This window comes from Sinocyclocheilus anshuiensis, unplaced genomic scaffold, assembly GCF_001515605.1.
Source record: "Sinocyclocheilus anshuiensis isolate Anshui unplaced genomic scaffold, SAMN03320099.WGS_v1.1 scaffold1341, whole genome shotgun sequence".
In the NCBI taxonomy this organism is placed as follows: Eukaryota; Metazoa; Chordata; class Actinopteri; order Cypriniformes; family Cyprinidae; genus Sinocyclocheilus; species Sinocyclocheilus anshuiensis.
The window spans coordinates 892,529-919,077 of NW_015553274.1; the positions used below are offsets into that span (position 1 = coordinate 892,529).

General features: G+C 36.3%; 6 protein-coding genes across 9 annotated transcripts in view; 2 read left to right on the plus strand and 4 right to left on the minus strand.

Annotated features, from left to right (window-relative positions):
- Positions 1 to 1,141, minus strand: part of LOC107668212 (cell death regulator Aven-like) — a 23,811-nt gene extending 22,670 nt beyond the window's left edge. The window contains exons 1-2 of the mRNA XM_016460007.1: positions 851 to 1,141; positions 326 to 503 (exon numbers count right to left, since the gene is read on the minus strand). Of these exons, the coding sequence (XP_016315493.1) occupies positions 326 to 503; positions 851 to 1,048 (376 nt within the window). The 5' untranslated portion in view covers positions 1,049 to 1,141. The remainder of the gene's footprint in view (positions 1 to 325; positions 504 to 850) is intronic.
- The window catches only part of LOC107668210 (muscarinic acetylcholine receptor M5-like), an 8,667-nt gene extending 4,801 nt beyond the window's left edge, over positions 1 to 3,866 (plus strand). Inside the window, exons 1-2 of one of the 2 annotated variants that reach the window (XM_016460006.1) lie at positions 1,218 to 1,275; positions 2,265 to 3,866. In XM_016460006.1, the coding sequence (XP_016315492.1) occupies positions 2,343 to 3,866 (1,524 nt within the window). In that variant the 5' untranslated portion in view covers positions 1,218 to 1,275; positions 2,265 to 2,342. Of the gene's footprint in view, positions 1 to 1,217; positions 1,276 to 2,264 lie in introns of those variants that run through there. The other variant, XM_016460005.1, reaches the window with a different exon arrangement.
- A 2,065-nt stretch (positions 3,867 to 5,931) lies between these two features.
- Positions 5,932 to 7,580, minus strand: LOC107668257 (ER membrane protein complex subunit 7-like). The gene is made up of 5 exons (XM_016460073.1): positions 7,228 to 7,580; positions 6,806 to 6,925; positions 6,578 to 6,716; positions 6,225 to 6,305; positions 5,932 to 6,122 (listed from the first exon to the last, which is right to left on the minus strand). Exons 1-5 carry the CDS (start codon positions 7,452 to 7,454, stop codon positions 5,976 to 5,978), a joined length of 714 nt encoding a protein of 237 aa, XP_016315559.1. The 5' UTR covers positions 7,455 to 7,580; the 3' UTR covers positions 5,932 to 5,975.
- A 1,175-nt stretch (positions 7,581 to 8,755) lies between these two features.
- On the plus strand, positions 8,756 to 10,301 carry LOC107668256 (muscarinic acetylcholine receptor M5-like). Its single transcript, XM_016460072.1, has one exon. The coding sequence runs from the start codon at positions 8,778 to 8,780 to the stop codon at positions 10,299 to 10,301; it is 1,524 nt and encodes a 507-aa protein (XP_016315558.1). The 5' UTR covers positions 8,756 to 8,777.
- Positions 10,302 to 11,406: 1,105 nt separating this feature from the next.
- LOC107668264 (ER membrane protein complex subunit 7-like) lies at positions 11,407 to 14,015 on the minus strand. Its single transcript, XM_016460084.1, has 5 exons — positions 13,663 to 14,015; positions 13,241 to 13,360; positions 13,013 to 13,151; positions 12,660 to 12,740; positions 11,407 to 12,557 (listed from the first exon to the last, which is right to left on the minus strand). The coding sequence occupies exons 1-5, from the start codon at positions 13,887 to 13,889 to the stop codon at positions 12,411 to 12,413; spliced, it is 714 nt and encodes a 237-aa protein (XP_016315570.1). The 5' UTR covers positions 13,890 to 14,015; the 3' UTR covers positions 11,407 to 12,410.
- A 418-nt stretch (positions 14,016 to 14,433) lies between these two features.
- On the minus strand, positions 14,434 to 18,753 carry LOC107668266 (KATNB1-like protein 1). 3 transcript variants are annotated; one of them, XM_016460087.1, is made up of 10 exons: positions 18,151 to 18,532; positions 17,403 to 17,530; positions 17,138 to 17,175; positions 16,744 to 17,020; positions 16,425 to 16,540; positions 15,662 to 15,712; positions 15,468 to 15,557; positions 15,259 to 15,363; positions 15,069 to 15,165; positions 14,434 to 14,955 (listed from the first exon to the last, which is right to left on the minus strand). In XM_016460087.1, exons 2-10 carry the CDS (start codon positions 17,517 to 17,519, stop codon positions 14,923 to 14,925), a joined length of 924 nt encoding a protein of 307 aa, XP_016315573.1. In that variant the 5' UTR covers positions 17,520 to 17,530; positions 18,151 to 18,532; the 3' UTR covers positions 14,434 to 14,922. The 3 variants fall into 3 exon arrangements, with proteins under 3 accessions (XP_016315573.1, XP_016315572.1, XP_016315574.1); XM_016460086.1 differs by lacking the exon at positions 18,151 to 18,532 and adding an exon at positions 18,589 to 18,753 and having other exon boundaries at positions 14,436 to 14,955; XM_016460088.1 differs by lacking the exon at positions 18,151 to 18,532 and adding an exon at positions 18,589 to 18,752 and having other exon boundaries at positions 14,438 to 14,955; positions 15,069 to 15,162.
- Between the last annotated feature and the right edge of the window lie 7,796 nt (positions 18,754 to 26,549).

Consider the following 26,549-nt stretch of genomic DNA (forward strand, 5'->3'; position numbering starts at 1 on the left):
AAGGAAAACTTGAAATCGCATCATATGACCCCTTTAAAATAAACCCTGTGGTTAGTAATGGTAGTTCACCGTGCTATTTGTAAACATGGCAAAAACTGTTGCTCGTGAGAGGAGTCCTCCATTAATCAGATACAACCGTGCAACAGAAATAGAGCTTTGCCCTTCTCGTTGCCCTTTCGTATCTCAATAGCACACAGCAGGACAACTGGTTAACACCATTGTTGTTCTACATTCATTTTGGTTTTGATCTACTGCCTGCATGAGCTGTATAGGAGGCACGGGGGAAATATGACACAGATCTAAGTGGTCTTAGATCACGTCTTACCAGCTGAAGTGAGGAGGCCATGATAGTCTGTGCCTCTCTGTGTGGGAACATCTTCATTCATTTCTTCTTTCTCTAATTCCTCATAACGGTCCCAGTTGGGCTCAAGCTTTCGTCTAGAGAAGGTGTTGTCCTCCTCCTCTTGCTCAATGTTTTCTTTGTTCTCACTGTCATCTTGATTCTGGAAAGCGATCAGAAAAAGGATGACAGTGAGCAAGCATAACATAATCCATTTGTTTTATTAGATTCGTGAAAACCTTAAAAGTTAACCACAGTCAACATATTGTTACTACATTAATACCATAAATTAATTATTTATAACATTAACCTCATTAAAACAGTGAGTCTCTCTGAATGCTTGTCACTTTATTTTCATATATTTTATATTTATTTTTATGTCATCTGTGTCTAATGCCAGAGTTTTATAGTAAAAATAACAATAATTATTTGATCCAATGTATTACCAGTGACTATGGTATTTCTGTAGAAACTATGGTTGCCATGGAGATTTTTATGGGTGACACTCACTCGTCGAAAGTCTCTAAAGTCTGCAGGAGGTCCAAAATCTCGCCCTCTTCCTCTACGATGATCCCGTTTGCCTTTTCCACGATGGTGGTGTCCTCCTCTTCCGCGACCCCTGTGCTCTCCCGAACTGCCGGACTCAGCACCACCTCCACATCCACCTCCTCTTTTCCAATGCCCACCGCGTCCACGTCTGCCTTCCATAACTGGACATGAAAATTAGAACTAATGCCGAGACTGTAATCGTGTAACACCACAACAGCTGTTACACTTAAAAGAGAACCCTCGTCAATGGGGAAACGTTCCGCCCGTTCAACTAGTTCCGCCTAATGGTAAATGCTAGTTTATCAATTGAAAAATGTGCATCAGATCCAAAGTGCTGAGGGAAAACTGTATGAGTATGACTAGTATCAAAAGCAGTAGGACCAGCGGTGTGTGGGGCATGTGAGATCTGACTCGATGCTCATGCAGTCCTGTCATTCCTTTGCGTAAGGGAATGTAAATGACAGTTATTATATATTTGAAGGATGAACTCTTTGACTTAGGACATATTGACATATTGAAAGAAAAAATACTTCAAAAATTAAAAACTAAAATTAGTAATTATTCAAACTTAAATTAAAAAATATTAAAACTTTTTTTTCCCTTTTTCTTTTTTTTTTTATAATTACTAATTTATGTCAAGTCACCACGGGTGAATAAGGTCAAAACAAAGCGAATAGATATCACTATAATTCACTAGTTGATTAATCACAGTACATTAGTACAAAATATTTTTGTATTACATGTTTTTCTTTTTAATGAAATACGCAAACGAGGCGCTATTTAATTATATATGGACTAATTTGCATATATTTCTGAAATCTATGAAATATCAACATGGAATAAGGCCAGGTTCAAAAATCCTTGTTTAATTTTCTTGACATATTAGAGTTAAAGGTTTTTACAAAGGGGAATTTGGATATCCATTTTTATCTCTCTGAATTATATATAAACAAACCCCTTTGTAAAAACCTTAAAAACATTAAGAAGAATAAAACAGGAAGGTTTGGTTTATGTAAATGCTACTGAAGTGGAGATTTTTGGCCTTTAAAGGTAGATATTTATAATTGAAAACTAGAGATGCAAATACATAAAAAGTAATAAAAATTAGCACTTAAATGTGTATTTTGGATGTTTTCTTGTTATGGAAACAATATAATAGTGCTGAATAGCCCAAAATATCAAAATTGACCAGTGCATGAAAAACTAAGTTTTTGCCTGTAGTGTTTTGCCTTTAGAATCCCAAGTTTAATTGTAAAGCTTGTGATGTGATGTTTATTTAGCCTGTATTTGTTTATAGGTGTCACACGCAAAACATGCATGTTTTGTTCAAATTTTCCTATTTTTGAAGTGTTCATTCTCTTTATTGTGTTTTCAGACTATCCATTGCCAAGTGAACATGAAGAATACAGTGAAAATTTCATCCAGAGTTTTCTAACCGATCAGCGGTAACGGGATGAACATGGATATTCAAAATTTAACCGCAAGTGGAAATGTCTCCGCTATCTTGCCTGCCCCATACAGTCTGTTGGAAGTTATAACCATTGCAACAGTATCAGCTGTCGTGAGTCTAATCACAATATTGGGGAATGTGCTGGTGATGCTCTCTTTCAAGGTCAACAGCCAACTTAAGACTGTTAACAACTACTACTTACTCAGTTTAGCTTTTGCAGACCTCATTATCGGCGTGTTCTCAATGAACCTGTACACATCCTACATTCTCATGGGATACTGGTCTTTAGGGAATATAGCTTGTGATCTGTGGTTGGCTCTTGACTATGTTGCAAGTAATGCATCGGTGATGAACTTGCTGGTCATCAGCTTTGACAGATATTTTTCTATTACAAGACCACTTACCTACAGGGCTAAACGGACCCCGAAACGTGCAGGCATCATGATTGGCTTGGCGTGGTTGATATCGTTTATATTATGGGCTCCACCCATTCTGTGCTGGCAGTACTTTATTGGAGAGAGGACGGTTCCTACTGACCAATGCCAGATCCAGTTTTTCTCAGAACCCATAATCACATTTGGTACAGCCATAGCGGCCTTTTATGTACCGGTATCCATCATGACAATCTTATATTGCAAAATCTACAAAGAAACAGAAAAACGTACTAAGAACTTAGCAGAACTCCAAGGATATCCATCGCTGGACAGCCATGAAGACCCTAAAGTACGAAAGCCAATACTACGATGCTTTAGCTTTAAAAACAAGAGGGACGGGACTCAAGCATCATGGTCTTCGTCCAACCAGAGTTACGTAACTAGGACAACATTGCAGTCTGAGGACTTGTGGACAAAATCAGACCAGGTCAGCACCCTGAACAGTTACACATCATCAGAGGATGACGAGCGGTCAGTCTCTGAGACAACCCCACGAGAATCATTCAAGAACCAAGAATCGACAGCCAATAGAAATGGACAGCTGCTCTGTTATGAAGACAGCAAATATCTAAGTGATCTTGCAAAATGCTCCCAGACAAACAATAAAAAATGTATGTCATACAAGTTCAAGCCAATCCTTAGCGACATCACTGCTTTGCAAGGTAGTACCGAAGCCGATAGAATAAACACAGATCATTGTCAGTCCTCAGAGCCACAGGCTCCTTCATCCACATCCTCTTCTACCAAACCAGAAGATCCAAACTTGAAGATCCAGATGACCAAGCGGAAACGAATGGTCCTTATCAAGGAGAAAAAGGCTGCTCAGACTCTCAGCGCCATTCTTCTGGTGTTCCTCCTCACTTGGACCCCGTACAACATCATGGTGCTCATCTCCACCTTCTGTTCTGAATGCATCCCAGTGTCCCTCTGGCATCTGGGTTACTGGCTCTGCTATGTCAACAGCACCATCAACCCCATGTGTTATGCCCTATGCAACAAGACCTTCCAGAAGACCTTTTGGATGTTAGTCCTCTGCAAGTGGAAGAAGAATAGAGGAGAGGAGAAACTGTACTGGTGTGGTCAAAACCATTAAATACTGAAGTAACACAACGGAAGTGGCCGATTTTAGAGCATTCTGAATGATCAAGATAGCTATATTAAATGGGCACTAAAATTACATTTCAGGTTATGTTGTGCATACAGTGCCACAGACCATATTCCTTTATTATTCCTTACAATTTTCTAGGTCATATTTTTTGTGTACATTTTGTTTATATTGCTATATTGATTTGGAAAATGATATAATTTATTAATATTTAATGTAGCTTCTAATCTGCTTTCATTTAACATGTTTACACAACAGTGTATTTTAATATTGTGAAATGTCTAGGGCTAGGGATGGTGAGGACAATAAATAAAGATATGGAATGTGAACTTTTAAATTATTATAAATCAAACATACAGTGTTTATTACAAGGTTAACTTTTTGTGATAAAATGATTTTCATGTATTGTACGGCTTGGTCATGTCAGTGACAATGCATGCATACAAACTTAAACATATTGAAATGGTGTGCAAAGCAATGTTGTTGTATTATTATTATCATGTTTGCAGAACTGGACAATGTTAGATATAGATTTTAAGATTTTGGAGCTGCCAAACCATCACTGTCTACTAGAGAGATACACACAAAAAGGTTGTAGCATCACTCTGGATGAAATATTAATTTATATGGCATTCATTTAGATTCCAACACTGAAAACACATTTGACATTTCTACAGCATCCCGAATGTGTACTGGTCCATATTAAATACAAAAAATCTTTGTGGTGCCAAGAATTAGATGAACTCACTTGAACATTAACACATCATATAAACACAGTTATGAATGTTGCCTGGCTGTTTTCCATTCATATTGTTTAACAAGTCTCTACTCTCGTGATGACGTACCATTTAATTTGATGTGAAATAAATGTTTTAACATGAGATTAACCCAACTAATTGAAACATCAGTCTGGATTTGGCAGGGGTTCCATCTTCCATTAATTTCTTGAGTAAAACTAAAGCTACAACAACTACCCACTGATATACTAGCAACTGTTTACCAGTCACTTATCATGAAATGTGGTTTAAATGTTGATCTCCACACATTTTACCATGCAAGCATCATGCTGAGAACAGTAGACATATAAGACGGATATTTTCCACCAGTTTATTTCCATTCAGTTTAAATAAGATTATACTTCATAGCTTAAATCTTGTGCATTTCTCATCTTCATTCACAGTCTTGTACAAACCCAACAAGATATAGTAAATATTATAACCTAAAAACTTTATTTCAAGTAGTTATGAAACAGAATTGGGGTCAATGTCACCTCCTTGGGTTGGTATGGAAATACACATGGTATCACTGCAAAAATGGACCCTCATTATATATTTTTCATCTATCTTGACCTTTAAGCTCAAGTGTGCTTTTAAAATATCCCAGAATGCTTGTGACAAAATGAGTAAAACAAATACATACAGTGAGTACTAAATTCTGAATCTGACTTAATCAGTACAGCCGTACTGCAGCTGTTGCATCAACCCAAAGCACTCAACAGCCAACCAACAACGTTATGCTGAATTGTACTTAAAGCTTTTATTACTACTTCGCTTTTATTCAAGTTATAACTGAGGTGAAACTGTATTATTAACCTCAATTCTGAGAAGGAATCATACCTGTGTGACGAATCTTTTGCACAGCAGCAGTAAAAGCATAGACTACCATCACATTAATTGCATTACAAGATATTGAAATGTTTTAGCAAAACTGACTATCTTTTAACTGTTCAATCAAATACTTTACTTTCTCACTCATTCTAAATTTAAAGTTAAAACATCTTAGCTACGTTCTATAAAAAAAAAATTAAAAAAAATGAATTCATGCCTTGCTCGATCTGTACTGGTTTTATCCATTACTAAATTTTACGTATAGGCTAGTTTTCAGAGTATCATTACAATGACTAAAATGATCTGATTATTAACAATGTATCCAAAGAAGACAATTAAGTATGGAAAAGTAGCACAGTGCAAACACAGTCTTGTTTTGTCAAGCATTTCAGTTGAAAAAGAAACTGTTCATACATACATATATATATATATATATAAAATATGAAAACCAGTAAAACAGTGTTAAAGAAAACCGACAAAATACACGGCACTACCTCCTCTTCAGAGCAACACTTCTGCTGCCTTTGTTGCCTCCTCCAGACTTACTGGAGCCCTTGGAGAACAATTTTGTCATAAATTCAGAAACATCTGGCAATTCTGGGTTAGGGTTCAACATATTCATAGATTGCTCCATTTCCTGCAGGAAAAAAAGGCATTAAATTGTATAAATAAAGCAACATACAGTGGATGAGAATGTCTGTACCTACTTGTAGGTACTACATGCTATGTTTTTTATTACCTTTCTCATCTCAGGATCATTAGTATTTACCACCTTTGGGAGCAGGACAATGATTAATAAGGGAAGAACCATCATCATGACCTAAGGACAACAAAATATTTTAAAACACAAGCCACGAGATCGATTAGAAACCATCAACAACACTTATGCCATAGCTAAAATACATTATTATAAACAGCTCTGAAAATGCATCTTTGTAATGCTTAAGTTAATCTAAAGTAGAGGATATAAAAATTCTAGTTAAAGAATAAGTAAACCTAAAATAAACAATGACTGCTTAATCTCCAGTAAATAAAGTGCAACCACATACATCTGAAAGAATCGAACACACAGAAACCATTATATGACTGTACCATTGGGTTCATCAGAAAATCAGTCCAGCCCCAAGTTTCCCGCTTCATGAAGTATGTGTGTGGACCACTGGATCTGATCTGAAGAGGGTACGGCTGTCGAATAACTTCAGATGTTTTGATGTAATTCACCAAGCGTGCCCTATGGTTCAATAACATTGTGAGATTAATTTAGATGTTTACGAAAAGAACTGTTAGAAGAAGGTAGAATAAATTGGGAATGTTAGCCACCTCATTTTCCCTTTGGAGGTAATGTCCACCCGAATAGGATCAAATCTGAAAGACGATGATACGATTTCAACCACATATGAGCCAGAGGGCACATCGTTGACAGCAAAGCTCCCATCAGTCCTGCGAGGGAAATTGATGTGGTTAATTCTGTCATCTTGGCAAAACGTTTAAAGGCTTGTTATAAAACCACTGCCCATCTAATCTGAATTACAATGCCCTGCAATGATATTACATACAACCTACACATTTTTCACAAATACATTAGAAATCGTATTTATATAACAGAAAGCTTCAAACGAGATTATTATAACTGAGATTTAAGTCATTTAATGGAGACGCTGCAGTAAATCGAAAACTGACACACACAAATTAATATTTACGTTACATCACTCTGTTTGACGTTAGCATTGCTGGTAACTCACTTGAGAAAACCAACATATTCCTCTCCTTCCACCAGGATTAGGGCTGTGGAGATCCAGTCTTGTGTTTTCACTCCGGGAACGCTCGCTCGCCCTTCGATTTTGAAACGGTCTCCATTCGACTGAGAACCTGCTACAGGCCCCGGCTCTCCGTCGGAAAAACACCATGACAACGCAAACAGAGCCTGCAACGCCACATATATATCTAATAGACGTTTCATTTGTTGCATCGTGTTTTGTCACACGATATATATGACGTTTAAAATGTACAATATTTCACTACGCGTCAACCTGGACCACGGGAATAGGACTAAAGGAAGCAAATAGTAAACGGAACTCAGAACGAACGCAGAGACCGGAAGAACATGTTACACCACGTGATTATCGGAGTTTATGGGCGGCAAACCGGATATTTAAACAGTTCGTTTTGAATGAATGACTACAGCACTGCGGTCCAGCCAAAGACTATAGAAGGGGACTTTAGTCCAGCATACATACTCCAGTTGGTTCGAGTAAATCCATACATAGGCACATACTGCTGTTTATTGCGTTACGTGTCTCCCGGTTCAGTTTGTCGCAGTGGTTCAAAAAGAACACAATAAACGCAAATTAAACATAATTTGCAATTAAATTTAACCAATCAGTCAATTTTTGACAATATCCCTTTTGATTGGGGTTGTGCCTTAACATGATTGTTATTGTCATTTTTTAAAACATATAAAATGCAAATATTCAAATAAACATCATAAAACTTTCAGTTTATGTAAATTTATTTGAAAGTTGATTAAAAGAAAATAACTATGTACACATTACACTTAAATATCCATTCATGATCAGGCAATGGACAACAACACACTAATAACTTAAAACTCCTGCAATTCAAGTGCATGACTGAAAAAAAAACACATCTCATAAAAGGTACACTTAGACAATCACATCCACTTAAGCAGATTCACACCATAGCACAAGTGCAACAGTTAAAACTTCTGCTTGGCACTTCAGTGAGTTGCCTGATTCCAGAGAGTCTCATGGAGTTGATTATGTGCCCCTAAGCAAGTCCACTTCAATGTGAAGCAGTCATTCAGTGCCTGCAGGAAGAATTCCTCCAGTGCTGAAATTGGAGTGTCTGAAACGTTCAGTTCATCTATCCCAAATTCACCACAGCCTATTGGGCTTCAGAATCACCAGCTCCAAGCCAATCAAAGAGCTTAAATACACCAAGAGTTTGTAGTGGTTATCTCCATAGTGTGCTACAATGATACATCAGCGCAGTTGTGACACATATGATTCTATGACCTGTGGACGAGAGGACAAGAAAGGAGACAAGGTAAGACTGTTTTTTGTTTTTTTTTTGTAAACAGTTGCAATTTTTCAATTCAAAGAAAAAAAAAATGTACAAAACACTCCACCTTTGCCGTTTCTCCTACAGTTCCTGGAACTGAACTTAAGTGTCTCTTCCCCTCCCACAGTTCAAGAAGCATCGTCTTCATTGCCTGAACATTCCTACAGTGAAAATTTCATCCAGAGTTTTCTAACCGATCAGCGGTAACGGGATGAACATGGATATTCAAAATTTAACCGCAAGTGGAAATGTCTCCGCTATCTTGCCTGCCCCATACAGTCTGTTGGAAGTTATAACCATTGCAACAGTATCAGCTGTCGTGAGTCTAATCACAATATTGGGGAATGTGCTGGTGATGCTCTCTTTCAAGGTCAACAGCCAACTTAAGACTGTTAACAACTACTACTTACTCAGTTTAGCTTTTGCAGACCTCATTATCGGCGTGTTCTCAATGAACCTGTACACATCCTACATTCTCATGGGATACTGGTCTTTAGGGAATATAGCTTGTGATCTGTGGTTGGCTCTTGACTATGTTGCAAGTAATGCATCGGTGATGAACTTGCTGGTCATCAGCTTTGACAGATATTTTTCTATTACAAGACCACTTACCTACAGGGCTAAACGGACCCCGAAACGTGCAGGCATCATGATTGGCTTGGCGTGGTTGATATCGTTTATATTGTGGGCTCCACCCATTCTGTGCTGGCAGTACTTTATTGGAGAGAGGACGGTTCCTACTGACCAATGCCAGATCCAGTTTTTCTCAGAACCCATAATTACATTTGGGACAGCCATAGCGGCCTTTTATGTCCCGGTATCCATCATGACAATCTTATATTGCAAAATCTACAAAGAAACAGAAAAACGCACTAAGAACTTGGCAGAACTCCAAGGATATCCATCGCTGGACAGCCATGAAGACCCTAAAGTACGAAAGCCAATACTACGATGCTTTAGCTTTAAAAACAAGAGGGACGGGACTCAAGCATCATGGTCTTCGTCCAACCAGAGTTACGTAACTAGGACAACATTGCAGTCTGAGGACTTGTGGACAAAATCAGACCAGGTCAGCACCCTGAACAGTTACACATCATCAGAGGATGACGAGCGGTCAGTCTCTGAGACAACCCCACGAGAATCATTCAAGAACCAAGAATCGACAGCCAATAGAAATGGACAGCTGCTCTGTTATGAAGACAGCAAATATCTAAGTGATCTTGCAAAATGCTCCCAGACAAACAATAAAAAATGTATGTCATACAAGTTCAAGCCAATCCTTAGCGACATCACCGCTTTGCAAGGTAGTACCGAAGCCGATAGAACAAACACAGATCATTGTCAGTCCTCAGTGCCACAGGCTCCTTCATCCACATCCTCTTCTACTAAACCAGAAGATCCAAACTTGAAGATCCAGATGACCAAGCGGAAAAGAATGGTCCTTATCAAGGAGAAAAAGGCTGCTCAGACTCTCAGCGCCATTCTTCTGGTGTTCCTCCTCACTTGGACCCCGTACAACATCATGGTGCTCATCTCCACCTTCTGTTCTGAATGCATCCCAGTGTCCCTCTGGCATCTGGGTTACTGGCTCTGCTATGTCAACAGCACCATCAACCCCATGTGTTATGCCCTATGCAACAAGACCTTCCAGAAGACCTTTTGGATGTTAGTCCTCTGCAAGTGGAAGAAGAATAGAGGAGAGGAGAAACTGTACTGGTGTGGTCAAAACCATTAAATACTGAAGTAACACAACGGAAGTGGCCGATTTTAGAGCATTCTGAATGATCAAGATAGCTATATTAAATGGGCACTAAAATTACATTTCAGGTTATGTTGTGCATACAGTGCCACAGACCATATTCCTTTATTATTCCTTACAATTTTCTAGGTCATATTTTTTGTGTACATTTTGTTTATATTGCTATATTGATTTGGAAAATGATATAATTTATTAATATTTAATGTAGCTTCTAATCTGCTTTCATTTAACATGTTTACACAACAGTGTATTTTAATATTGTGAAATGTCTAGGGCTAGGGATGGTGAGGACAATAAATAAAGATATGGAATGTGAACTTTTAAATTATTATAAATCAAACATACAGTGTTTATTACAAGGTTAACTTTTTGTGATAAAATGATTTTCATGTATTGTACGGCTTGGTCATGTCAGTGACAATGCATGCATACAAACTTAAACATATTGAAATGGTGTGCAAAGCAATGTTGTTGTATTATTATTATCATGTTTGCAGAACTGGACAATGTTAGATATAGATTTTAAGATTTTGGAGCTGCCAAACCATCACTGTCTACTAGAGAGATACACACAAAAAGGTTGTAGCATCACTCTGGATGAAATATTAATTTATATGGCATTCATTTAGATTCCAACACTGAAAACACATTTGACATTTCTACAGCATCCCGAATGTGTACTGGTCCATATTAAATACAAAAAATCTTTGTGGTGCCAAGAATTAGATGAACTCACTTGAACATTAACACATCATATAAACACAGTTATGAATGTTGCCTGGCTGTTTTCCATTCATATTGTTTAACAAGTCTCTACTCTCGTGATGACGTACCATTTAATTTGATGTGAAATAAATGTTTTAACATGAGATTAACCCAACTAATTGAAACATCAGTCTGGATTTGGCAGGGGTTCCATCTTCCATTAATTTCTTGAGTAAAACTAAAGCTACAACAACTACCCACTGATATACTAGCAACTGTTTACCAGTCACTTATCATGAAATGTGGTTTAAATGTTGATCTCCACACATTTTACCATGCAAGCATCATGCTGAGAACAGTAGACATATAAGACGGATATTTTCCACCAGTTTATTTCCATTCAGTTTAAATAAGATTATACTTCATAGCTTAAATCTTGTGCATTTCTCATCTTCATTCACAGTCTTGTACAAACCCAACAAGATATAGTAAATATTATAACCTAAAAACTTTATTTCAAGTAGTTATGAAACAGAATTGGGGTCAATGTCACCTCCTTGGGTTGGTATGGAAATACACATGGTATCACTGCAAAAATGGACCCTCATTATATATTTTTCATCTATCTTGACCTTTAAGCTCAAGTGTGCTTTTAAAATATCCCAGAATGCTTGTGACAAAATGAGTAAAACAAATACATACAGTGAGTACTAAATTCTGAATCTGACTTAATCAGTACAGCCGTACTGCAGCTGTTGCATCAACCCAAAGCACTCAACAGCCAACCAACAACGTTATGCTGAATTGTACTTAAAGCTTTTATTACTACTTCGCTTTTATTCAAGTTATAACTGAGGTGAAACTGTATTATTAACCTCAATTCTGAGAAGGAATCATACCTGTGTGACGAATCTTTTGCACAGCAGCAGTAAAAGCATAGACTACCATCACATTAATTGCATTACAAGATATTGAAATGTTTTAGCAAAACTGACTATCTTTTAACTGTTCAATCAAATACTTTACTTTCTCACTCATTCTAAATTTAAAGTTAAAACATCTTAGCTACGTTCTATAAAAAAAAAATTAAAAAAAATGAATTCATGCCTTGCTCGATCTGTACTGGTTTTATCCATTACTAAATTTTACGTATAGGCTAGTTTTCAGAGTATCATTACAATGACTAAAATGATCTGATTATTAACAATGTATCCAAAGAAGACAATTAAGTATGGAAAAGTAGCACAGTGCAAACACAGTCTTGTTTTGTCAAGCATTTCAGTTGAAAAAGAAACTGTTCATACATACATATATATATATATATATAAAATAGGAAAACCAGTAAAACAGTGTTAAAGAAAACCGACAAAATACACGGCACTACCTCCTCTTCAGAGCAACACTTCTGCTGCCTTTGTTGCCTCCTCCAGACTTACTGGAGCCCTTGGAGAACAATTTTGTCATAAATTCAGAAACATCTGGCAATTCTGGGTTAGGGTTCAACATATTCATAGATTGCTCCATTTCCTGCAGGAAAAAAAGGCATTAAATTGTATAAATAAAGCAACATACAGTGGATGAGAATGTCTGTACCTACTTGTAGGTACTACATGCTATGTTTTTTATTACCTTTCTCATCTCAGGATCATTAGTATTTACCACCTTTGGGAGCAGGACAATGATTAATAAGGGAAGAACCATCATCATGACCTAAGGACAACAAAATATTTTAAAACACAAGCCACGAGATCGATTAGAAACCATCAACAACACTTATGCCATAGCTAAAATACATTATTATAAACAGCTCTGAAAATGCATCTTTGTAATGCTTAAGTTAATCTAAAGTAGAGGATATAAAAATTCTAGTTAAAGAATAAGTAAACCTAAAATAAACAATGACTGCTTAATCTCCAGTAAATAAAGTGCAACCACATACATCTGAAAGAATCGAACACACAGAAACCATTATATGACTGTACCATTGGGTTCATCAGAAAATCAGTCCAGCCCCAAGTTTCCCGCTTCATGAAGTATGTGTGTGGACCACTGGATCTGATCTGAAGAGGGTACGGCTGTCGAATAACTTCAGATGTTTTGATGTAATTCACCAAGCGTGCCCTATGGTTCAATAACATTGTGAGATTAATTTAGATGTTTACGAAAAGAACTGTTAGAAGAAGGTAGAATAAATTGGGAATGTTAGCCACCTCATTTTCCCTTTGGAGGTAATGTCCACCCGAATAGGATCAAATCTGAAAGACGATGATACGATTTCAACCACATATGAGCCAGAGGGCACATCGTTGACAGCAAAGCTCCCATCAGTCCTGCGAGGGAAATTGATGTGGTTAATTCTGTCATCTTGGCAAAACGTTTAAAGGCTTGTTATAAAACCACTGCCCATCTAATCTGAATTACAATGCCCTGCAATGATATTACATACAACCTACACATTTTTCACAAATACATTAGAAATCGTATTTATATAACAGAAAGCTTCAAACGAGATTATTATAACTGAGATTTAAGTCATTTAATGGAGACGCTGCAGTAAATCGAAAACTGACACACACAAATTAATATTTACGTTACATCACTCTGTTTGACGTTAGCATTGCTGGTAACTCACTTGAGAAAACCAACATATTCCTCTCCTTCCACCAGGATTAGGGCTGTGGAGATCCAGTCTTGTGTTTTCACTCCGGGAACGCTCGCTCGCCCTTCGATTTTGAAACGGTCTCCATTCGACTGAGAACCTGCTACAGGCCCCGGCTCTCCGTCGGAAAAACACCATGACAACGCAAACAGAGCCTGCAACGCCACATATATATCTAATAGACGTTTCATTTGTTGCATCGTGTTTTGTCACACGATATATATGACGTTTAAAATGTACAATATTTCACTACGCGTCAACCTGGACCACGGGAATAGGACTAAAGGAAGCAAATAGTAAACGGAACTCAGAACGAACGCAGAGACCGGAAGAACATGTTACACCACGTGATTATCGGAGTTTATGGGCGGCAAACCGGATATTTAAACAGTTCGTTTTGAATGAATGACTACAGCACTGCGGTCCAGCCAAAGACTATAGAAGGGGACTTTAGTCCAGCATACATACTCCAGTTGGTTCGAGTAAATCCATACATAGGCACATACTGCTGTTTATTGCGTTACGTGTCTCCCGGTTCAGTTTGTCGCAGTGGTTCAAAAAGAACACAATAAACGCAAATTAAACATAATTTGCAATTAAATTTAACCAATCAGTCAATTTTTGACAATATCCCTTTTGATTGGGGTTGTGCCTTAACATGATTGTTATTGTCATTTTTTAAAACATATAAAATGCAAATATTCAAATAAACATCATAAAACTTTCAGTTTATGTAAATTTATTTGAAAGTTGATTAAAAGAAAATAACTATGTACACATTACACTTAAATATCCATTCATGATCAGGCAATGGACAACAACACACTAATAACTTAAAACTCCTGCAATTCAAGTGCATGACTGAAAAAAAAACACATCTCATAAAAGGTACACTTAGACAATCACATCCACTTAAGCAGATTCACACCATAGCACAAGTGCAACAGTTAAAACTTCTGCTTGGCACTTCAGTGAGTTGCCTGATTCCAGAGAGTCTCATGGAGTTGATTATGTGCCCCTAAGCAAGTCCACTTCAATGTGAAGCAGTCATTCAGTGCCTGCAGGAAGAATTCCTCCAGTGCTGAAATTGGAGTGTCTGAAACGTTCAGTTCATCTATCCCAAATTCACCACAGCCTATTGGGCTTCAGAATCACCAGCTCCAAGCCAATCAAAGAGCTTAAATACACCAAGAGTTTGTAGTGGTTATCTCCATAGTGTGCTACAATGATACATCAGCGCAGTTGTGACACATATGATTCTATGACCTGTGGACGAGAGGACAAGAAAGGAGACAAGGTAAGACTGTTTTTTGTTTTTTTTTTGTAAACAGTTGCAATTTTTCAATTCAAAGAAAAAAAAAATGTACAAAACACTCCACCTTTGCCGTTTCTCCTACAGTTCCTGGAACTGAACTTAAGTGTCTCTTCCCCTCCCACAGTTCAAGAAGCATCGTCTTCATTGCCTGAACATTCCTGCTGGATGCAAACATATTCAGTTACACCCTCCAGCAAACATTAATAAGTTGTTCTGTCATTTTATTTCCGTATATACAAATAAAAATGAAGCACCTGTCATTTGAAAAGCCATCACGCAAGCTTTTGTTGTTTGTGGAGAGCTCAGACCACCATTTTTTAATGATAGATTGAACCCAGTGTAAAGCTACAATGAGGTGTCTGGAAAAGATTCAACCATTTAAAAGATTAATTTAAACTTGGGCAAAATGTATAATGACAATAAATAGCAATGACAAATAAAAAATACAGGACAAAATACTTACTCTTCATATTTAGTGTTAAGAATCATTTTCACTTGTGGTAAAAGGTCAACACAACAGCCTATTGAAACACACGGTTGTTCTTCCTGAAGACTATAGAGGGAGAAATTAGTATGAAATAACATGTCTATCAAATCTACAACATGTCTAGCAAAAGTCAACAAACTTTGACTTTAAATAGGTTTTAATTAGGCTACCTTTTAGTAAATACAGGCAAACAATCAACAAGCACCCCTGTGTCTTGTATTCTGGAAAAAAAGTAAATTGGTTACTATGGTATTCATAAAAATGTAGAATTGCAAGCATCAATTATGCCAAAAAAACATGAGAAAGAGGGCCATTTAGCATGCTGTAAAGACAAATCTATAAATGCCTGCAATACACTACCGTTCAATGTTTCTAAAAGATGCCTCTCTCGATCAACCATGGCTTCATTTATTTGATCAAAAATACAGCAAAAACAGTGAAATATTACAATTTCAAACTTTTCTATTTTAATATATTTTAAAATGTAATTTATTACTTGAGTCTTCAGCCATATCAACCTTCAGAAATCATTCTAATATGCTGCAGTTTTATATATATATATCAGTTTACTGAGACTTTAGATCAATTTAAAGGGATAGTTCACCCAAAAATTACCCCATGGTTTACTCATCCTCAAGCCATCCTAGTTGTATATGACTTTCTCCTTTCAGATGAATACAATCAGAATTATATTATATTTTAAAATGTCCTGGCTTTTCCAAGCTTTATAATGGCTGTGAATGGGTGTTGAGATTTTGAAGCCCAAAAAAATGCATCCATCCATCATAAAAAGTACTCCACATGGCTCTGGGGGGTTAACAAATACCTTCTGAAGCTAATCGATGTGTTTGTGTAAGAAAAATGTTCATGTTTGGGTGAACTATCCCTTTAATGCATCCTTGCTAAATAAAATTAACAAAAAAAACTGTTAACCTGTTCAAATATGCAACTAGTTCACTTGCGTTCTTCCGCCAAAGAGTCAAAGCAACATTCAGTCTCAGATTTCTTCCAAAGAGCACATGAGTCATTGCTTCATGGTCCTTTGATAACTGAAATAAAAACAAACGATTAGTACAAATAATACAAAGTTAGTACAAATAATACAATTTTATTATAGATCACACTTTGCCATGATTGATACTGCAGATATAGAGGGGTTGAAGATTTTAGAATCAACACAGGAAAGTTTTAGCTTAGAATGACAAGAACATAGTCAGCAAAAATATTAGCATTAGCATGCAGCATATCTCACCTCAGTGAAATAATCACTGTATTTGGTGCCAGCTCCTGCCATTTTTGAGGTGTCTGTTGAGTTCACAGGGAACCCACAGTTGTCACTGTAAAGAATAGCCTGCACGTCATCAGCACAGGTCAGTTCATTTTCTTTGTTTGCCATGTCAGATGTCCTGCTTGTGGTGGGCGATCTCCGACATACTCTTGATCCCACCCCAGAGTGACGTGTTTTCTTCTTGCTAACCACCGCTCGCTTCGCTTTGCTGTATTTGTGCACACAACGGCCCACTGGAAATCTGTGGGATGGAGAATAATGCTTGCTCATATCTTCAAACTGACATTTTACAAAATCAGCTTGTCAAAGCAAGGAATAATATAAAAGGTCATTGAGTTGCTATGGTCCAAAAACATACCTCTCTTGATCGGTTTCGTCCTTAAGTGAATAATCCACCTGAAAAGAGATCACAGTTAAAGCTAGCATTCCTAAAGGCTTGAATATACTAAACGACACTTAAAATCTGACACAATCTGGACAAAAGTCGTGTAGTGTATTACAGCATTAAAATACTGAAAATTATATTTGTAAACTGAAAAACCCCTATTAATCCCAACCAGCACATACACTACAAACAATTTGTCTATTTTAAAGCAATTTTTGAAACAAATCCTCTTACTCACCTCCCTCATATTCTTCTCATCTCCAGAACAAACCATACGTTTGAGAAGATCATGGGGCTGGGCCTGCTTGAGCCTGTGGACTTCTGCATTACTTCCAACATGACTTCCAGTGGCCATAATAAGGGACTCTGAAATACAATGGCAAAACACATTATCTGGCACAGGATGCATGATGTTAAAGTAAAACAGCTGCAGTTTGTTTGCTCAAAGCCTCCATTGTGTAGCTTCTTCTTTAGAGATTGGATTTGGAATCATTCTATAATCAAATTCGTACAAAAACGAATAAACTAATCTTCATGAAATATTTCAATGTAAAGCTTTTGCTATTGTTAGTCTGGTAACTTACAGTAGCAGATTTTGACTAAATAAAATGTTTGGTTCCCAGAACGTTCAGTAGCATTAGTTTTCATTATAAAATAAAACCTAAAATAACCATTAAAGAACGTTATGCATACTCTCTTTAGGCTCTCACAAAAAAAAAAAAAGAAGATACACAAAACGTTCCTAGAACGTTATTACTTGGTTCCAAAAATAACCAAACAGGATCCATATGCTAACGTTAAAGGAACGTTCTGAATTTGCTAGAATAAGAGCAGTTCATAAGGGGCTGTGTCTCAAAACCTACACAGACAATACAATATACATATTATGCACAAGTTATGACATACCATGCTAGTGTAAATAATATCGCATAATTAATTACCACACACACAAGAGATGCTTTGTCATTTTAAAACGGACGTCTTACCACGTAACGTTAGCACGTTAAACTGAGTCAGATGAAGAGGACAAGTCTATGAACCGTTTGAATCAGACGTAACTAGTAAGTTTCAAATTAACAATCGATTATTCCCGGTAAATGTCCAGATCTGTCAGACGGAGCATAAGGCCTCCAATGATGTGACGCTGCCGTTTAGGTTCAGGGTTTGGTAGCACTGGCGAGCTAATTAAGTCAAATACATTTTGACAAAGTCAATGATCTTTGACTAAATTGCAAAAGACAAGTCTAGAGATTAGTCTACACTCACACTGGCCTGTGCATATCAAAGCAGGCGATGAAACACACCAGATAGCTAGTTGCTACACAAACAAGTCAGGCTAATCACCTGCTAGCAAACAAGGACTTAGCACGTACAAAACCTATAACATGTACAACGCTGTCAAACTGTATTTCGTAAGCACCCACCATAACATTGTGTAAAGTTGTCTATGCATCCTAAACCACGTTATATATCCGAGAGCGTTGCCATGCACAACCAGGAAGAAACGGGAATTTGAGTAGATTTCAGAGGGAAGGAAGGACCTTTCAAGTAAATACAAACTTGAAATGCTGAGAATGGGTGAAGCGACATCTGATGGGGCATAATGGAACTGCTCGGCTTTGGAAAGCAACATTTCAGTAGTTTATCCATGAAACACCATAGTCAGGATTGCACACTCTTAAGAATTTTCTCAACGAATTTCATGAGGTGCATCTTGTGATGCTTTTCCAAATAAATAAATAAGAATCCGTGTTTCTTCACAATGTAGCTAGTCCAACATCCATTTTAAATCAGTGATTCTTAAACTTCTTGACTCACCATGTAGGCTAGATATTTCCGGTATTTCTATTGCAATTATGACCAAAGTTTTTTTTTTTTTTTTTTTTTTCCAGACCTTTTTTTTAGGCTAATAGAAACTGGTCTTGATATTAAATTAACATGACTCTTTGTTTGATTCTAGAAATTTCAAGAATGGTATATGTTCTTCAATAAGAAAATATAAAATAATAATACAAGTTAAAGTTTAGTTGCAGTTTACATTTTTTGAAATTTGTATTTAAATTAGAGTTTGATTATTTAAATATATTAATACAATTTTATCAGTTCAAATACTTCAAAGTCATCCTGCAGCCCCTCTGGAGGTTTGCTAATGTCCCCTATAGTGGGCCCCCTGGTTCAGAACCACTGTTTTATATAGGTAATTAAAAAAGCATAAGCTTTAGTTAAAAAGATAAGATCATCAAAAACATACATTAAGTAGGTTTCAGTGTGCTTTTTAAGTATTTGCCTTCTTGGGGCAGAAATATACTCAGAAAAGTTAAACATCACAAACAAAGGGCCTTAATAATTATCACTGTAATGTAATGCCACTTTACTCTTCAGTAGGTATCTTGTTAGAATTGATTTTTGTTAATGGTAAGTTCCTTTCGCAACTCATGACCTTAAGTTCAAAGGTGATGACTATTATGGCAGTGCTGATGTGATCATTAGGCCATGAAATGCTCCCACAAGCTGGTATAATGTGGCATAGTTACTGTGATATAAGCACTTAGAGGTTTTTAGGTTGGCATCATACAGATCCCATTTGAAAGCAAATAAAGACAAATTTCAGTTATGAATCATCTTTAACCAAGGTTCACTTACTGTAACTCAGTCATAATAAATATACAGTTAAGATAGTGAAGTTCAGCCAAACCACTTAATGGATTTAAATAGCACAGTGAATATTGTCAGGAAGATTTGTGAACTGAACTGAAATTAATTTGAATGTACAGAAGCAGCGCACTGCCAGCAGACAGCCATCATTTTTTTTATCTAACTCTTTTTTGTTCTAAAATAATTTTGAGCTGAAGTTAAGCTAAAAAAAAATCAATACCATTTCTTGAAGAATGTGTCATGGATGACAAATCTTACCACAGTTCAAATAAAAAGCTACTGAACTGATGGGGAAAACTGAGTAAAATAGCCGACATTAGCACTCAAATTCAGACAGCCACAAAAATTCACCAACCAGTTCCACCCTTATTTGGGTTGCGCAAGTCTTTCAATAAAAATAATAATAATAATAGTTACTCTTTCAAGAGTCACTAATAGACTGCAATAATAACTACTATTTCAATATATGTAAAAATAGTCTAACCAAAAAAGTCTAAAGATAAACAGACTTCTTTAGGTTTTATTGGAATGAAAATGGCAGACACTGGGAAGCAAAAATGTATTTTTCACTGCACTCATTTAAAACTAAATATTGGAATTACTTTCGACTGGCTTATATGTGATTTTATATGCTTAAATACAGGCACAAGCATTCATTTGGCAAAAGATTCTAATGTACACTACAGTTCAGAAGTTTGGGGTTGGTAAGATTTCTTGAATGTTTTTAAATGAAGTCTCTTGTGCTCACCAAAGCTGCATTGATTTGAAACAAAAACACAATAAAACGGTACTGTTGTGAAATATTATTACAATTTAAAATAACTGTTTTCTACATAAATATATTTTAAAATGTAATTTAGTCCTGTGATGGCAAAGCTGAATTTTCAGCAGATTCAGATTCTTTTGTAACATTATAAATGTCTTTACTGTCAATTTTGATCAATTTAATGCGTCCTTGCTGAATAAAAGCATTAATTTCTTTCTGCCAGTCTGTCTTACTACTCAGTCGTAATAGACTGTTGGATCCGCTTTCCCCCCCTGTTTTACAGATGTTATAGCCACATATTATATTTGCAGGTGATTATATAATATCTGTGAGGGAGGGCGAGTTGCTGTGCCAGTTCATTTTTCTTTTGCAGCAAGTAAGCATTCAAACTGACATTTGATATAGAAACAATTCAGGCTTGTAACATTTTGTTCCTTAAATGGATATCAAATCTGACTTTTGTAAATGTATCAGCATGACTAGGCAGACCTCCACCTGCGATGTAACATCTTAGATGAATAGTAAAGAGGGGTTACCATCTTTTTCCTGTATTGCTCATCTGTTCTCCTCTTTTTCAGATTGTTGAGATCTTTGAGGTTTTGTTATGATGGCTCTTATTTCACCTCTAATGACAAAACCTGGAATCAGGCTGATAGGCTGAAGGATTCTGCTTATGCGTGACAAATATAAAAAAATGTGAAAGATTAGCTGCATTATAACTTTTTTTAGCTTGAATTTACAGACAAAATAATCTAATGCAGGTATAAAGATAACTGAGCACTTAGATCTTAGAGACATCAGAGAGAGAGTAATATATCAATGATTAGTTTAATCAGTTAAAAAGTAAGAAATCCACTTTTCACTCATTTACAGGATAGTTCCTTCCTTGTGCTGACTTGTACTGACATTCACAAAAGAAATATTAGTCAATATCTTTTGAGCTCATCTTTCAACTGTCTTTTTTTCTTGTCGCCAAAGGTAATATATTAGCTGGATGGTACAGAATGTTCAAAACTGACAAACACGGATCTGGGATAATTCATTTTCAGTGTCTTCTGGACGGCTTCCAAAACACCACATTTCATGAAACCACCAGATGGCGATGTGAAGCTGTGGAAATTGAAGTGTGTAAGGGTGAGCTGTTATTTATTAGCTGTCACAACTCAATCTCAGACGTTCTTCTGTGGCCTAACCATATATTTTTTTTGGAACATATTGCAATTTGTTTAAACAAGAAAACCTAAAATTCAAGCCTCAAATTAGAATTAGTGATAGTTTAGCCAGTCATCTGTCTTAGAAACTCTCTGACCATAGTAGCCCTAAAATAAACTTTGACCTCTGAACTCATCTTTGTTTGGTTAACCTGACATTAAACCTGGCTTATAGAATAAAAACACTCATGAGATTATGTTCAATACAACTGCTTAGTTTCCCCCTATAATATCCACCTAGTGACATCTCAAAGTTCAAACTTATCTCACAGGTGTCCAGACAGAAGAAACCAGATTCAAAACTAAACAAAAAGCTGTTTCTTTGCCAGTAATGTGAGCCAGTCCCCCATTTATTTCCATATATATATATCAAATTCTGCAAGGGCACCATTGCTGACACTTTAGGGATCATATTAAGCATGTAATTAACAAGCAATAAGAGCAATATTTACTTCAACTGGCATCCTGTCTGGCTAAATGGCTGTGTTTGGGTTTCAGGTAGCCCTCTTGATGCAGACATTTTCAAAAACAAAACGTCCAAGAAGTTTAAAGAAATCAGTGCAGTAAGTTTTAAATGCAATAGATGTTTAGTTGTAAGGAATAGTTCATCAATTTCCCCCCCAAATCATTTATTCACCATATATTGTTCTAAAACTGTATTGCTTTATTTCTGGTCAGTCAGAACTGGAGCAATACGATTCATAAATGAATAATTCACAGAATTCAGTTGATTTATTTAAAAGATCCAACCCAACAGAGTGATTTGTTCACAACTCTTCTGTCTGTTTCTCTCACAAAGTTACCATATGGCTTCAGAAGATTTATACAGCAATACATAAATGACATACACGTTTAAAAATAAAGGTTTCAAGTAAGGGGGTTTCACTTTGAAACCACTGAGAACCATTTTTGGGTTCTGCAAAGAATGCTTCAGTGCACATTTCTTAAAAGAAACATTTTTTTTCCTATTATGAAGAGTATTTTAATAATCTAAAGAATCTTTTTCCACTATAAAAACCATTTTGTGCAGTGGAACGTTTCCATGGATATTAAATTACTTTTTAGTGCTTTGTTTATCATTTTTAAACTTGATATCATCCATCCTTATTCACTTATATAATACTGAAAATTGTGGGCAAAATTTTACAACAATTAATCTTTTGTGTTCCACAGAGAAAAAAAATAATAATTTGGATTTGGAACATCAAATAAGGTAAAACAATCAAGACAAGTTTTTACAAATATGATCCATGGTCCTTACTTAAATCTGTTTTGACTTGTTAGAGGGAATGAGGTCTGAAAAAACATTTGCAAACTCTTAGAGGATGTGATCAGCTCTTTCAAAATCATACAACTCACTGCATGTTTGAATAAATAAACACATATGAGCAAAGACCAGACAATACAACACTGTGTTATGAAATTAGAAGAGGAAGTGCTGGAAAAACAGCACTGAGGGAAAGAAAACAGTCCGTTGTTTTTCAGCCAGTTTCTGCTGGGCATGAGAAGATCGACAGGGCTGAGATTCCAGATCCCGACAGGCTGGCCAGACTCTCTCCTCTCTGCAGGGAGGTAAGATGATATCTCAAGTGGTGTATGAGACTTGACTGCAAATTTAGAGTTCATCTGCCAACTTGCAGCAGGGATGAATTCATCATAACGGTGCCCATGGATTGAAACCTGCCACCGCAGGAAGCCTGTGCCAAGAGTCACCTTGCCTGAAAGAGATTGATCAACATTGTTTTAATGCAGCCATATAAGTAATATATGAACGCTGCCATAAAAATAAACAAAAGGTAACTGTGACTTTATATCTCTCAATGTTGCTACTTACCTCACTGTGATGAAAGTTACAGGTGTACATATTTACTGCCTGAGAAATTTCTTATTTTTAATAATTAAATACAATTAAGAATAATAAGACACTTATAGAGCTGTTACAAATCAAATGAAATATCTAACAACAAACTTAATCTTTGCACTGCAGAGGCGGCATAGAAGCTGCATCTGAATTGGTACAATTACAAATGCATAAATAATGTTGAGAATAATGTTTTAAAACTAAAAATGTTTTTATTGAATATTTGTATAAAAGCAATATCAAATTTGTGAAAACAGTTCTCTTGCTCTCTATATCATACAATTATATCATATTATAATATAAAAAGATATCATACACGCAATTTTTTGCAACAATACCTTGAATTTTGTGGGTTTATTAATTTTAGTGACATTTTTGACACAATCTCACAATAATGTCTGACCAGGCATAACAATATAAATAGTGGTGGAAAGAGTACTGAAAATTTGTACTTAAGTACAAGTACGGTTACATTGCTGAAATAATACTCAATTACAAGTAAAAGTACTGGTGTCAAAACAGTACTTAAGTAAAAGTACAAAGTACTCCTCTCAAAAACTACTCAGATTACTAGTTACTTTTTAGTCGGCGATATTTAATGAATTACCAAAAAATATTAATTCACATCAAAGACCTATGTGGATAATAGCTACTTTGAATAAAACCCACTTTTATATTATTGACAAATACGTGAATTAGTGGTCATGATACAGGAATTTGATTTCTAACTTCAATACCTTGAAAAATATGAATAGTAAAGTACCCTTGAATCGGAAGTTGCAACTGACTTCAGTGTTATGATGTATTTCCAAGTGAAAGGTTGTGGCTAGAAGGCATACAGCTCCAACAGGACAACTAACAATGAAATTTAATTTTCTACCTATTAGATTGTTTTTTATTAATGTCTACACCTACCCCAACCCTAAACCTACCCCTTACAATAATGCAAAAAATATTAATTATTGTTGTTGTAACGCCCCTGTGGACTGTTTATTGTGGTTTCTTCCCCTTTTGTTGGTTTAGCCCGTACTAATCATTAGTTAATTACCCTCATTGTGCTCACCTGTCTGCCACTAATTATCCACCCTATATTAGTTCCTGTCTGTCTGAGCTTGAGTTGTCGGTTATTGTGAATGTTACCCCGAGTGTGTGTGTCTCACCTACCTGAATCTGCCTTGTTGTGTCTACATTAAAAGTCATTATTGGAATCCTTGTCGTCCTCGTCGTTCTGCCTGCCTCCACACACCGTGTGGTGACAGAATAACCGACCCTAAGTAAAGTATAGCGGCATCTTTCCCCTCGTTTGTTTTTCCGGTTTTTGTCAGTTTTTATTTTCGTGTTATTCCTCCACACACCGTGCCCGTGACAGTGTGACAAAAATTACACTGTATTTTTGTGCGCATGCCCAGTAGCGCCATATGTATCCCTTCTAGCCTTAACCCAAGTGAAACGGAATATTGAATATTAGACACTAATATATTTATTGTTGTAGTTATTTTTAAAATTATTCTTGGTGTTAACAGGCATTAAACTTAATTTGGTCCACCAATTCTGATTGGCTGTCAATGTTTATATTGTTCATCATATGGAAAAAAGTTGTTCTGAAAGTGATTCCAACTATATTGTTCTATCGTTATCATTAGTTTGTAGTATGGAGGTTTGGGTCTCATAGAATTAGAATGATTATTAAAAATGTATATATTTATCATTATTATCGCCCTGTGTGTGAACAGGCCTTAAATGATGACAGAATTTTAATTTTTGAGTGAACTATCCCTTTAACACTTGTACAGCTCTGTGGATGGCATCTAACACAAAAGATGCTTTCTTTCTTTTCATCTTTTTGAGCAACCTAAACACTGGTGTCTTGCCAAATAGCACATATGCCAGCATTTTGAATCATGTGTAGATTTGCGTATGTATTACGTAGGTTGTTCTGCTTTATGTACGGTTCCCCTTGTGTATTGAATCGATAATGTACTGTAGATTTTCACAAGATGGGTTACTTCCTGACTGTGCCAAAGTTCCTCAGAGGACCCTGACATCAAACAGACACACATTTTCGTATGATCGAGCGAGTGTGCTTTTTCACAACAAATTACATTTACCACAAACTTAGAGAAAATAGTTTCCATTTGGCTTTTCGCAGTCCACCCTTTGACTCGTGGCGCAGCAAGGCCTTAGGAGTGTGATATCATATGAGCTAAGAATGCTAATTGACTCAAACACTTCACATTTTTGCATTTGGAAGACACTTTTAATCAAAACAACTTAATTCAATATACATATATATACAGTGGGTACGGAAAGTATTCAGACCCCCTTCAATTTTTCACTCTTTGTTATATTGCAGCCATTTGCTAAAATCATTTAAGTTAATTTTTTTCCTCATTAATGTACACACAGCACCCCATATTGACAGAAAAACACAGAATTGTTGACATTTTTGCAGATTTATTAAAAAAGAAAAACTGAAATATCACATGGTCCTAAGTATTCAGACCCTTTGCTGTGACACTCATATATTTAACTCAGGTGCTGTCCATTTCTTCTGATCAATATATATATATATATATATATATACACACAGTGTATATATAACTTGTATATTGTGTGTAGGTTGGGTAAAAGTGTGAATGTCATGAAATCTTCACCACATGTTTGTAGGAGTCATGACAACCTCACACACGATCCAGCTGTAGTCTGAGTGATACCAGAATCACTCTGGGCATACTTTCAGAACTTCAGACACATTCAGACCAATAAATCCATAGCAGATTCATAAAGGGCCACCAAACTGTCAACAAGCCCCGAGGCCACACGCTAAGCAGCGAGATTCTAGTCCAGCATCAGTTCATCTGTTCTTCCTTTTTCATGGGGATCCAGGCACTG